The sequence below is a fragment of the Peromyscus californicus genome, unplaced genomic scaffold (genome assembly GCF_007827085.1).
Source record: "Peromyscus californicus insignis strain IS unplaced genomic scaffold, ASM782708v3 Scaffold_2__1_contigs__length_46816999, whole genome shotgun sequence".
Lineage (NCBI taxonomy): Eukaryota > Metazoa > Chordata > Mammalia > Rodentia > Cricetidae > Peromyscus > Peromyscus californicus.
Window position 1 is genome coordinate 679,142 of NW_026294540.1, and position 14,254 is coordinate 693,395.

Sequence of the window (14,254 nt, forward strand, 5' to 3'; positions counted from 1 at the left end):
TTACAAGCCGGGCCACCTGGAGGTTGGCCACAGTGGTGCCTGTGAGTAAAGCCCCAGGCCGTGGAGCTGTGACTGTGGTGAGCTGAGGACTCTGCTGCTGCTGTGGGGGCTGTGGGGTCTGCACTTGCACTTGTGCCGGTTGCTGTGGGGGACCTTGCTGGGCCTGTGGTGGTGGGGGCTGAGGTGGCAGCTGCATCTTCTGTTTCTGCATCTTGATGATATGTTCCTGAAACCCAAATAAGGAATGTTCTCCACATGAACTAACCATAAGTCCCTCTCCATCTCTACTAAGAATTCATGTACATTAGCTGATATGCAGAATATAAACCATCCCCACAACCAATTGGGCACTGAATGAAAATCAGCACTTCACCAAGGAAATGGGGGACAGACTCTGACAGATCATTAAGTTCACAGCAAGCTTTCCAGGTTCTTACCTCTCACAAGTCAGTTTACATAGATTCATGACTGTGTAACTAACTAAATTCCATCAATAGTAATAACTTGGCAGTAAACCTATGAAGATAACAGGTAATGAGCTGGGCATGGTGGCTCAAGTTTGCGATTCTAGCACAACGAAGGTAAAGAGGAAAGGGCCAGGTGTTCAAGGCCAACATCAGCTACATGATACTACCTGACTCAAAAACAGACAAAGTTATCAGGACACTAGTTCAAAAAACATTTAAAAGGGGGGGGGGGGCATCCCCTTCTCACAAGTATATGAGTTGTTCATAACTATCAGATCTCTCTGGATCTATCAGAAATGGCAATGGCTTTGAAACTGAATTAGGAGAATGTGGGTGAAGAAAGGAACAAGAGGATGCTCAGGACTCCTGGCAGCTGGAGTGGGTGAGAAATGCTGACTGGAGCAGTCTCAATGCTGGAGTCAGAGCTATCAGACAATTTTCCCCTGATGGACTTTGAGTAGTGAGAACAATTACTCTGGTTTACTGGAAGGAAAAGGGCTGTCTAATTCAGCAGCCACAGCTTTGGGGGGCTTTGGAGCCCTGAAACATAACCGCTGAATGAGGAGCTGAATGTCCTAAGTTGTGGCATTTCAAATGAATGAAGACGTGTGTATTAGCCACACACACAGCTGGGTAGTTTTCATCTGAGGTACCTCACTACCACGTCTCAAAAGGTTAAGGTGGCCAAAAACACTCTGGAGGTCCCAACAGAATACTGACAGACACTGTTCTTCCCAAGCATCACAGAGGTGGCCTTAGTTCATCTCATCTCTAGTGAGTCAAGCCTCTGACCAGCAGCTTACAAGGTTAGATCCAAGCAGTCAATCTGTCCACATTGGATCTGTTTCTCTGGCTCCTTTGATGCTGCATATCTGTGATTCTGCATTTGTTGCAAGGACATAACATTTCCTTCTAAAGTAAACACATTAGCACAAAATACAGCCAGATGACAGACTGGCAAAACTAGGAACATCAATTTTCAAATAAGCAACCAAGAGAAGCATCCTTTGACCTAGTTGCTCCTAAAGAGGAGCACTGAGGAGTGTCTTCACACTATCCTCCAAGAATGGTACACTCAGGCTTTTCAGTCATCTGGAAAAAGAGCCGTGAGTCGAGCTTGGAGATGCACCTGCGGGCAGGAAGCTAAGGTTTCCTAATGCTTCTTAGAAGTGTGATTCATACTGGATGGAAAGTTGTGTTAAATACAAGAAAGCAGGCTCTCTACCTAAAGACTACGATAGATTTTTGTAAAATAGGTTCTGAACTGCAGACAGGCCAGGTATGCCTGTGATATTATGACGAAGGACATGCTCACCGGTGCCAGCTTGCCCACAGCTTTGATCTGTGCAGGGGACTGGGCCTGGCCCTGGAGCTGTGGAACTTGCACCTGGGAGGTCTGCTGCTGCTGTTGCTGCTGCTGCTGCTGCTGTTGCTGCTGCTGCTGTTGCTGTTGCTGCTGCTGCCTAAGAAGCTGGAAGTGGGCAGCAGGAGTGATGGTTTTTCCAGGTAGTTGAACTCCTGTGGCTGTAAAAGAGGTTGGCTTTTTAGACCATGGCATCCTCAGCTCTCCTGGACAATACCTGCAAGCTAGAAGCTCTAAGAGCAGATACTGGCTCAGGGAAATACCAAGCCTCTCACCTTGGGACACCTGGGTCACTAAAGACCGGGTTGGGGTCTGCACTGGAGTCAGGTTGGTAGTGACCACAGCTGAGGCTGTCACGGAAGTAACTGCTCGAACACCCTGAGTTGTTGTCATGGACACCAGGTCAGTGGTGGCTGTGGCTGGGGAACCAACTGCTCGTTGCTGGGTGTGGACCACCTGAGCAGGAGCAGAACCTCCGGATGTCTAGAAAGTTAACATAAGAATGTTATCACAGTACTTGGCACAGCTGCCTAAACCGAGGCAGTGTGAATTCAGTTGGGCTCAGTGGTGCACGCCTTTAATCCTGGCACTTGGGAGGTGGGCATCAAAAAAAAAAAAAAAAAAAAAAGGAAAGTATGAATTGTGTGACAAGTTTAACTGTTTAGTGTATGGCTCCTAAACTGTTGTACCACCATCTGGTGAGGCCAGTCCATTCCCTCTTAGCTTCCCTTGGCATGTTCAACTCCATCCATTTGTGTGTCTACCTCTATAGGTTATCAGAGAAATCACATCTTCTTAGCAGAGATATTCTCTAAACCTCAGCATTAGAGCTTTGAAGTATCACTTCTTATACAGGAGACAAGCTGCCTTTGGGTATCAGAATATGAATTCTAATGCAATGTGTTTTATTCTGACTGTGAACTACGAAAGGAAAGCAGGTGGCTGACACTAGGAAAACCTTCTGACCACATGTTCTGTGTTATGTCACAGAGGGCATTTCCTTTCCTCCTAGGGGACCATCTTCCCCAGCCGACCTCTACCTTCATGCTGTGGTGGCTCTCTCTCCTGCCCAGATGCCGTTACCCCAGGAAGTCAGGTTGCTTGCTCCCTTCCTATGGCATTGTGCTCCACACTCCAGCACAGCACTCTACCAAGGCAACCACCTCACCTCTGCTTCCCACTGGTACAAGTGAGGCATAGCTAAGGGACACCTGGGTCAAGGGGACTAGCTGCTGTTCTTCATATACCACCTCTCTCCTCTCTGAAAGCTTGTCCTATGGGGAAATTCACCTTTTCTTACTAAAATAGACGACAGTTTCCTAACACCTGAGGATTCCCAAATCGATCAGTTACTTAGGTAGATTTTATGAAATTTAGGAACATTCAAAAAGCAAATAAACTTCCCAAAATACAAATCATGGTAAGCTCTCTGAACATGGGAACAACTCACAGTCAAAGCTCCGGGAGCCACAGGTGATGCCAGACGCTTGTTAATGGACTGGAAGGTAGCAGCAGGGACACCCGCTATTGTGTTCACAATCACGTTTCCACTCACAGTGCCTAAAGAGGAGGATGTGGGTGAGGCCAGAGAAGAAAGACTGAGCTCCATTTCCAAGCCCTCTGCGCCCTCCTCACCTGTTGGGATGCTTGTTCCAGTGACTGATGTCTTAATGGTTCCTGCCTATTGAAAACAGAAATTCAGGTTAACTTCAGGTCAGGCCTTCTGCTGCACAAACTGCAAAAGCAATTATCATCAGCCAATGCAAATTCCCGAGCATATTTCCGTAGGCTGCCTTTAGACTCCACTCTGTGCCTCAGCACCTGGGCTGTTTCCAGGTTGGCTTCCCCTTCCCATGCTGCCCCTCACCACATGCATTACCTCCAAACTGAGCACCCCTACACACACACACACACACACACACACACACACACACACACACACACACACACACACACACACTATATGCAAGCCTCTGTGCCAGCTGCTTCCATCCTTCTCATGAATGCCTTCCTGTCATTCAGGCCTTAACTTTCAAATGCCACCTCTTCAGGAAGAATCTTCCTGCCAACCAACCACTGTCCAGGTTCTTCCTGTGGTCATTACTCTATTCACACAGGAAGGCGAACTTCAATGGGCAGGAGATACTGCCCTGTGAAAGTTCCCACTTCCCACACCATACAATGTTTAGTAAATGTACCATCTCAGTGAAGAAAGAATGTTACTCAATCACATACAAAACCCACCACACTCGGGAGGCAGAGGCAGGAGGATCTCTGTGAATTCGAGGCCAGCCTAGTCTACAGAGCTAGTCCAGGACAGGCTCCAAAGCTACAGAAAAACTCTATCTTGGAAAAACAAAACAAAACAAAAACAAAAACAAAAACAAAAACAAACAAAACCCCACCACAGCTCAATTCAGGGTCTGAGAAGATATCTCAGGTGGTAAAGTGCTTGCTTTGAGTATGAAGACCTAAGTTTGACTCCTAGCACCCACGTGAAAACCCGGAAGTAGTGGTGTGTGCTTGTAATCCTTGTATTGGTGAAGTGCAGACATGGACCCTGAGGTCCACTGGCCAGCCTACTTAGTCCTATCTGCAAGCCCCAGGTAAAGGATAAAGGATCATCTCAAAAACAAACTCGAAGGCTCCTGAGAAAACCACCCAGACCAGCATTCATGTGGAACGCACCACACAGACACTTCCACACCTGGCCGACAGCCTCAAGTGTCATCCATTTAAGCAGAGCCTGTTCTCTTTAAGTGTGACTCTACCTGTGGTTTCAATGTCTGTGTGACAAACGTCACAGAAAATGAACTGAAGTATATATGTCAACAATTTTGTCCTTCAGGCCCATAACTCTGAATTTCCTTTGGATATTTGTACGCTTATGGCTTGAGAAAGTGGGTGGGTATAAGTGGAGCATCTTCAGGGGGTGGCTGTGCATGCACACTGACACAGAAGGTACTGCTCTGTCTCCCTGCAGTGAGTGAAAGGAACAAGCAACAAGCTCATCTGTCCAGCCTTTGTTTTTAGTCACAGTCTTGTTTCACAGCTGAGGCTGGACTCATACTCAAGATCTTCCTGTTTCAATCTCCCTCAAGCTTGGATTAAAAGTATCTGCAACTATACCCAACTTTAGAACCCATTTCTCCTTAGCCCTGATCCATATACCAAAGAGCTTCACCTTCCCAACCCAGTGAGACTCGTTCATGAGCCTTGGGGGATGGCAGAGTCGGGTGAAAACACAGGCTCCCCCAGGATCATCGTGTGTTTTCAGAGGGAGGTCCACACACTGTGGGTTTAAAGGCTCTCACCAGCACAGCAGCACTGCCCACAGTTGTCATCGTGGGTTGCCCCTTAGACTGTGCCTGCACAGGCTGTGGTTGGGCCTGGACCTGGGGCTGGGGCTGGACAGCAGGCTGTCCTGCTGGTGGCTGGCTGCCTGTTGCCTGTGGCTGAGGCAGTGGTGGTGGTGGCTGCTGTGGAGGTGGTGGTGGCTGCTGCTGTTGCTGCTGCTGCTGAGGGGGCGGCTGTGTCACAGGTGGCTGCTGGGCCTTCTGCTGATCAGCCAAAGCCTAGAAGGGTCAGATGAGAAGACAAGCTGCTAAAGGAGCTGCACCAGCCCAGAGTGACAGCATTCACAGCAGCATGTTTCTGAGAGGACCCAGGGTCCAGGGCACTATACCTTTTTTTCTTTTGCAATTCGCTCTGCACGGAGAGATGCAACTTGAATGGGAGGCAGCGGTTTGTCATAGTTGATTCCACTGAAAGGTAAAAAGCCCTTTTATCTACAGCTTTAGTTACATATATCAACCATGGTCAAAAAAATTACTTGGAAAATTCTAGAAACAATTCATTATTTTTTTTGTTCTTTTTTTTTAATAGATTTAATTTTTTAGCTATGTGTATGTGTTTGAGCTTATGCACATGAATACAGGTGTCTATGAAGGCCAGAAGATTCCTGGGAGCTACAGTAACAAACAGGTGGTTGTGAATCATCTGACATGGGTGCTAGAAACCAAACTCTTAACTGCTGGGCCCTATCTCCAGCCCCACAATTCACTAGTTTTAAACTACATATTGTCCTGAATATTTGATGAAAACATGTGTTGTCCCATTCATTCCAGACCAAGATAAACTGTTTTGGTCCAGGGTGTCCACTCATATATTAGTCACTCTGATGGGGGAATATCTTTCTGTATGCTGCAAATATGTGTTTCTCTGATTGGTTGACAAATAAAGCTGTTTGGCCTATGGCAAGGCAGCTTAGAGGCAGGCAGGAAATTCAAAGGGTGAGACAGGAAGAAGGTGTGTGTGTGTGTGTGTGTGTGTGTGTGTGTGTGTGTGTGTGAGAGAGAGAGAGAGAGAGAGAGAGAGAGAGAGAGAGAGAGAGAGAGAGAGAGAGAGCGTGAGCGCGCGCGCACGCGAGAGTGTGAGAGCGCGCAAGCTGCCCAAGGAGCAACATGTAATGGGATGCAGGTAAAGCCATGGAACATGTGGCATACATAGATTAATAGTTAGGGGCTAATTTAAGATATAGAGCTAGCTAGCTAAAAGCTTGAGCCATGGCCATGCAGTTATAATTTAATATAAGCCTCTGTGTGTTTACTTGGGGGATGCGAGTGAGAGAGATTTGTCCCGACTGCTAGCAGGCTGGAACACAGGAAATCTTCCAGCTACATCACTCTGTTATAGTCTCAGTTACCAGACTGACTATATTTCAGGCTTGTGTTAAAATACAAACAGCCAGGCGAGGTGGCACAGGCCTTTAATCTCAGCACTGGGAGGCAGAGGTAGGAATATCTCTTATGAGTTTGAGGCCAGCCTGGTCTACAAACTGAGCTCTAGGACAGTTAGGGCTACACAGAGAAACTCTGTCTCGAAGAACAAAACAAAAAAAGAAACCATACTGCTTTGGATGACAGAACAGCTTTAGAAAATAAAACAAAAATTTAAGGAGAAATTATAAATCCAAATTGATAAAGATTAGAAAAGGGAAACTACCCCAAAAATTAGGGCTGGGGAAGGATTTTGTTTTTGTCTTTTAGGAAAATGAAGTCATCCAGCTAAGGATTCTAAAGAACACTGGACAAATGAAACATCTGAAGAAAAAGGACAAATCATCCAGAAAACTTGTCCCAAGAAAAAGATTTTCTGCAGTAAACCACAACCACACCTAATAGCGACCTTTGAAGTCTTAGAAAAGATGCAATCCCACAATGACCGGTAACGCTACCAAGCTGACAATCACCACCCAAAGATTGGCTTTGGACTGCAAACTGCTCAGGACAATATCAAGATGGCTAGCTGAGATGATCCAGCCTCACAGACTACTCTAGCCAGGACTTGAGACAAGCTCTATACTTTCCCATTATGTAGAGACTGGACAACAAATGATACAGCTATCTCTCTCAGGACCTGACAATTAACCCAAAATTTTTCTTTTCAGGATCCCCTAAAGATGCCTTTGCCCCTAGCAGGAAGTAATTTTAAGAACAGGACACCCACATTCCTAAGAGGTGGGGTGGGTAGCTTTTGGTCTTTCAATGGGTGATGGATAATTGTCATTGTTTAGGTTGGTTACAAGTTTGTTAACTGGTAATGGCCAGGAAAAAAGCTAAACAAAGGAAATTAGATTCAGGGTTCTTGTTTGAAAAAAAAAAAGAAAGAAAGAAAGAAAAAAGAGGATATTGATAAGAGGTAGATTATTGAATCTGGAAAAAAAAGATATAGGAAGTAATAGGATAAAAGGGTAGATTACTGAATCTACTCTGAAAAGGGAAAGATATAGATATAAGATAAAAAGCTAGATTATTGAATCTACTTTTAAAAAGCAACTACTGGTTTTAAATATTTTACACTGGATTGGATTTTTGTATACTGTATGCAAATTTTGTATATTGATACAAATTTGAGATTAATTTTGATAGAACATATTGTACATACACTTCTAATCTTGTTCAAGGTATTGTACCTATACAACTGACTTAACAATGCAATGCAAATTTCTAGTCCTTAAAAGTTATTATTCCCAACTATTTAGGATATAAAGAAATGCAGGTTAGTTGTTAGTCACCTGACAATGGAACTTGTCAGGTTAGGTGTGTTTTCAAGGTCAAACAGTTATATTTTAGATAGACAAGTTATCTTCAGACACTTCAGAGATCTACAGAATATGGCATTTAAGATGTTTTAATAACAGATTTTATATTTTATTTTTTATGACAATGCGACATGTCTACCCCTGGCAGCACCAATCTACTTCAGAGAAGATGATGAGCATCAAAGAAACTTCATATGGAGTTTACTTTCTTTGTGGTAAGTTAGCCACTGGGCAAGAAAATGCCCTTGCCTCGACTGCTGACAGTATGCTGTCCAAATGGACAAGCAGGACACAAAAGAAAGAACTGCTAAACCTTGCCAAGACAAGGTAGGACAGCCCTGCAGAAAATCCTGCTTCACAGATAAGTCTGTCAGATATGCTAGGCCTGTAGGCTGAAGATGGATGCCCCAACGTTGCAGGGGAACCCTGGGTGGACTGTCCAGGCAGCTAGCTATTTCTGTCATTTCTCACATTTTTTTGGAAGTCACTTGCTTGTACTTCCTGCTTACTTAGGTAATATTATTTCCTTCTTGGGTCTCTGAGGGAGCTGAAGACTAGATAGTTACAGTTTTCCTTGTTAACAAATTCAGAAAAGAAACTCACTAAAGAGGTGTAAAGTGTATAATTTTGAAAGACATCAAAAGATAGTATTCGGTTGGTAATACAAGTTAGGACAGAAAGTGAATTAGGTACAACATTTTGGACTCAACAAAATAGGATAGATATTGGAGTATTTTCTCTGAATTTGTCCAATGTTTATGGACTGGACATTGTTAATGTAATTCTTGACTCTCACTCTCTCTCTCTCTCTCTCTCTCTCTCTCTCTCTCTCTCTCTATATATATATATATATATATATATATATATATATATATATATATATATATATATAGTCAATGCTTATTGTACTTATTGTATATAGTTTTTCTTATTATTAGTTATAACCTTCTTTTATTATTTTAGACAAAAAGGGGGAAATGTGGTGATATCTTGTATACTCTAATAAAATTTGCCTGAAGATCAGAGGACAGAACAAGCCACTAGATTAAACACAGAGGCCAGGCAGTGGTGGCACACACCTTTAATCCTAGCATTTGGGAGGAAGAGATCCATCTGGATCTCTGCGAGTTCAAAGCCACCCTGGACTATATGAGATTGACTCAGTCTAGGAGACAAAACAGAGCCAGGCAGTGGTGGCACACGCCTTTAATCCCAGTACTAGGAATCACATACGCCTTTAATCCCAGGAAGTAATGGCTGGGTTGAGAAAGGTATGTAAGGTGTGAGGAGACAGGACCTTTTCAGCAGAAGTCCCTTTCAGCTAGAGGCTTTTTCAGCTGAAGCCTTTTTGGCCGAGGCCTTTTTAGGCCGAGTTGTCGTCGAGGTGGGACTTGGCCGTGGCTTGTTCCTTTGACTCTCTGATCTTTCATCATTTAACCCAATATCTGGTTCCGGGTTTTTTATTAAGACCATTTAGCAATTCCAGCCACAGTGAAGATCTGTCCTCCCTTTCATGCTATATATACCTCTGGAAGGCATGCCAGCACCCTTCACAAGCACTGTGTGGCATGGTAGCCTTTGACCTATTAACACTAGCTTGATTAGCTCATCATTCCACCCAATCAATAAGCACTGCTGCAGATAACAAATGAGTAATATAAGGCACCTCTAAAGGTAATTCCTACGGTAAAACAAACAAACAAACAAAAAAATCACAGCAGGGCTGGGCTTCAAGTTTCCACATGGCGGTCCAGCCCCAGGAGATGGGACACCATGAGGTGAAAAGCCCATGTCACCCAGAGCACTGCTAACTGGGCTCTCAGCAAATGTGTCAACAGTTGACTATTTGGCAAGGACCACTCCCGTATCTATGTGACAAGGAGACACACAGCATTTAACAGGAAAACACAGGTGGAGAAGAAGCGACCAGTGCGCACATGTGCAGTGATGAAAACCAAGAGGTGGCTGTTTCACCTGAGCAGATCTTCTTCCTAACAGTTCATCTCAGAGAACATACAAAAAACAAAACAAAACAAACAAAACTACTACCAGTCTCCGGCCCTGATCTCAGCTACAAAGAGAATGCTTACAATCTCCCATCTTCCCATTTCACAATCCACCCACTAATTTATTTTTCCTTTATTGAATAACCAAGTACATTTACCTCTAAACTTAATAAGCTTTTTTTTCCTTAAGATATTTTCTATTCATTTTGCATACCAACCACAGATACCCCCTCTCCCCCCCCCCCCCCCCCCCCCCCCCCCCGCCACAACTTAATAAGCTTCTATGGTACAACTAACAAAAGTTGTGCCTGCAGAGCAGAAGAGCCTGAGGAAGAAAGTTCTTTACAATCCCTCTCTTAGCCTTGGAACATATTTGCTCTACCAGAGAACAAAGCTGCTGCCACAAAGCAAGAGGAGATGACAGCTCCTTACGTATGCAGGACATGACTCTCAATGTGCTGTCTGTCTGGCAGGGCTACCCCAGACACACTCTGCTCAAAGGCAAAAGACCTCAAGATTTCTCAAGTTTAGGGCCTGTACCATCATGGCCAAAGTGTGCATCATGCTGTTTTATACTATAGTTCATCATTCTACTGAACTTAAAAGTGGCTACCCAAACTCATTTCAAAGGTGAAAAATGTGTCAGATCCATCGAAGTACCTTTCTGCCAGCACAGAGGCATGTTTAGGGTTCTTCTGAAAGGGATTCATGCCAAGCCTGCAACATAGAAACAAAAGAATGGTTGCCAAACAAGAGGAAACATAATCAAGAGCAAGTCTCAGTCATTAGTCTCTTAGCTGATGCAATCACAGTAATGGGATGAGAGCCCAGGGGACATACAGAGGCTTGATTGGGGGGCTTCTCTTGCCAGCTGTCATTTTCATCAGGTCAAAGTGGCTTGTGTATAGCTGGGTGTGAGTGGCGTTCTCATCCTGGGCATAAATCTGGCTTGTGCGGAGTGGACGGTTGTTCTTACTCTGAAACAAAATTGATAGGAACTCATCAAGTTTAGACCATCAGCCTGACACACAACTACTCTGGAAACAACACTTTCTGAATCAGAAGCCTGTAGCTAAGCTCCAACGGCTGCACCCAAGTCCCATTCCCTTCCTTTCTTTCTGGATAACACAATAATACAACAGTTGCAACACTGAGTAGCCATCCTTTGCTGGTAGCTGGCAATATTCCCCAATCCTTAGGAACTTTGCTTAGCTGAGCCTCCCCTTCACTGAGGAGAGAACGGTTGCACAAAATATTTAGGGTCACACTCTGGAGTTAACACACGGCAGGTGACATGGTGGGGCTGGCTGCAAGTCTTCAACTGCTGAGTCTAATACCCATGGACAAATGAGGCAGTGGTAATCCCAAATAGATACCCTCTACCCGTAGTGGACAGTGAGGGTAACAGGGATGTCTAAAACTGCATTCCTTGGGGGCTGTGACATCACTTATATCTAGTGATCCTTCCTGCTTAAAAATGCCACAGGTAAACAAAATTCAACAGTTGTCAACTTGCTACCAAGACATCTGAACACTCCCCCTCATATATAGGAAGTCCAGAGATAGTCTGTGCAAGGTCAGAGGTCAGGGACAAGAGCCCACAACCCCACCTTGCCCAGGACTCTCTCTGCCCCTCAATATCTCTAAACCCTGACCAACCCCATTACTTCAGTCAGTGATGTATATCCAGTAGTTGTGATATACATGTACACATCTGTTGCTTGAGGAATGCCTTAAGTTCAAAGAGAATGCCAAGGAAAGTTAGAACTAAAAAAATGAATGTGCACGGTTACATGGATCTGCTTCTTGAACACTGCCCCTATAAGCATTCTCCTATTTCAAAACAACAACAACAATAACAACAACAACAAAACTAAACAAAGGGAAGCAGGGAGAAGGGAGAGTAAGGCCAGTGCATCACACCTACCACCAGAGTGAAGGCAAGACAAGGCCAAAGGCAGCAAGGACATGTGTTCAGCAACAAAGTTCTGGTTGGTTCTAGCTATGAATGACAGCTCCAGGGCTAGGTATGGTGAGTTTACTGGCATCTAGCCACCATGTCACAGACCTCAACAGGGTGTGAACAACAGGGAGGCTCTGGATGTCCCTGAGGGATTCAGTGAGTTCACTGTGCAGTTCCTTCAGATTGAAGAAGCAAAGCCTCTATGCATAGGAATAAAAGGCACTTGAGAAAACCCTAAGTGCTGTATTTCTGCTACTAGAGTCCGGGGCTCAGTCTGAATCTCATTGTACTCCTTTTCACAGGCACTTACAGAAAGCTTTCCATCTCATTCAGAACACCTCCTCGTACCTTATAAATATTTTGTGCCTTTTTCTTTGGATTAGCTTCACAAATCAGCTATAAAAGAAGAAAATATTTTAGCTTTATTTTTTTTCAATATTAAGGTAATGGCTGCTATAATTATAAATGCTTCCAGAACATAAAAGAGTGAATGTGAGATTTCAGGAAGTTTTACAGTGGAGGTACCACAGAATGGTATCATGAGGAAGGCTTGCTTTTTTATTAAAAAAAAAAGCAAACAAATGCTTTGTTCTGAGACGAGTGTTTTAGAAATGACAAGAGATGGTTCAGAGTGGTCACGGAAGTGAGGTGAGTGTGGCAACCTCATCCCGAGGGCACATGTGGCTCTTAACACCAAGTTCATGTTCACAGACTGTACCAAAATAAGGACTAGATGCCTGTCTTGCCAACATCGCTGTTGCTCCTATGCTAATGGACATACTGATGTGATCAGAAAGGCAGTGTTCGTTGCACATCTGCCTTGGCATCAGGGCTGAATATTTGTAAATATTGTGTGTGTGATATGGCCTGTGGACACTGTGCAGAAAAACTAGCTGTTAAGTGACAAAAACAACATTAACAACAACAAAAAAAACAAAAACAAGGAGCTGTGTAAAGAAAGCCAAATGGAGAAATGGAAACAGAGAGCAGGTAGGGGAAAAGCCAAATAGAGGCCTGCATGACCCTGAGCAGCAGCACGACTCATTTTGGTCCAGGATGCAAACCATAGCTGGCTTCTTAAATGATAGACAGAATGGTTTGTCCACACTATAAACACTTTCAATGCTCAAAGTTAACCCAGAAACAGAGGCTGCTTGTCAAACCACTGACTGTGCTTGAAAGCAGCAGACTCTTCTTTACGTGAGATGGTGACAAGTCAAAGAAGAGTTCTCCCCTTACTCCTCCGAAACCTGAATGGCACAGTTTTCCACACTGCAGCAACAGCAGAGGCTGGCACCTGGTCCGTATGCTAACATCAACTATGATCAAGGGCAAGATGACTGACTCTCCACGAAGGTCCATTACTCGTGCCAGTACTGTGCAGACGCAGGCCTCACTGATCAAGAAGGCTGACGTCACCACAGTCTACAGGGACAGCTGCACTGCCCAGCAATACACAGCAAGACCTGGCCACTGAAGAGGCCAATTCTTATCAGGGACACCAGGGGGTTAAAAGCTCACCTTCCCCTCCTCTCTGGGAATGATGACGTTCTCATAACGATTCCGGCACTGCTTGGAAGACCGGTAGATTCGGCTGCAGGAGTTGACGACATCACTGACAAGGTCCCAGTTGGGAGTGTGAGCAGGTGACACAATCGTGAGGTTCAAGGGCAGCTCAAGTAACTGCTTTACAGCCTGGAGGATGAGGTTTCAGAACACATAGGTCAACACACTTCAAATGCATTGGTGTGGTCTTTCTATGTGCCAAACACACACCACAAAGCACTGTGAATCACCAATGTTGGGGAGCAAACAAACCATGGGAATGCTCAACACAAAGACAACACAGCCATTCACCTGCAGCAGGGCCCAGTCCTCGCCAATGAGCCAGTCGGGACTGTCCTGGGCAGGTTCCCCGGAGGACTTGACATAGGTAGGCAGAGGCTTGGCGAAGGGTGTCTGCTGCTTCAGCAGCAGGTTCTTCTTCTGCTCCTTGCCTTCACGTCGGATTTTTAACATGCCGGGTGCTGCCCGGTCAAACAAGGATCGTGGTGGGACAACTGCCTCACCATGCCGCTGCTTCTTCTTCCTGCCTGCAGCTGAATAGGGGCAGAGTTCAGCAATACAGGACAGAGATTTCCTCACCAGTGGGGTGAAAAAAAGGAAAGAAGGCACACAAAAGGCATGTAGACCGAGGGGCTATGGAAACAACTGCTAAAAGTAAAACCACTTTCTTGAGTTTACTATTTGTCTGTTCTGGGGTTTCAAAATAGTCTCACTATTTATATTTAGCACAGGCTGGCCATGAACTCTTATGATCCTTCTGCCTCAGCATCCCAAGGGCTGGGAATG

General features: G+C 44.8%; 1 protein-coding gene across 14 annotated transcripts in view; it reads right to left on the minus strand.

Moving 5' to 3' along the window:
• Positions 1-14,254, minus strand: part of Ep400 (E1A binding protein p400) — a 109,537-nt gene that overhangs the window by 8,973 nt on the left and 86,310 nt on the right. For 13 of the 14 annotated variants that reach the window (XM_052754892.1, XM_052754889.1, XM_052754891.1 and 10 more), the window contains 11 exons: positions 13,760-14,001; positions 13,424-13,597; positions 10,780-10,916; positions 10,600-10,656; positions 5,516-5,594; positions 5,145-5,405; positions 3,466-3,511; positions 3,281-3,390; positions 2,106-2,313; positions 1,783-1,991; positions 5-226 (listed from right to left, as the gene is read on the minus strand). In XM_052754892.1, the coding sequence (XP_052610852.1) occupies positions 5-226; positions 1,783-1,991; positions 2,106-2,313; positions 3,281-3,390; positions 3,466-3,511; positions 5,145-5,405; positions 5,516-5,594; positions 10,600-10,656; positions 10,780-10,916; positions 13,424-13,597; positions 13,760-14,001 (1,745 nt within the window). Of the gene's footprint in view, positions 1-4; positions 227-1,782; positions 1,992-2,105; positions 2,314-3,280; positions 3,391-3,465; positions 3,512-5,144; positions 5,408-5,515; positions 5,595-10,599; positions 10,657-10,779; positions 10,917-13,423; positions 13,598-13,759; positions 14,002-14,254 lie in introns of those variants that run through there. The other variant, XM_052754893.1, reaches the window with a different exon arrangement.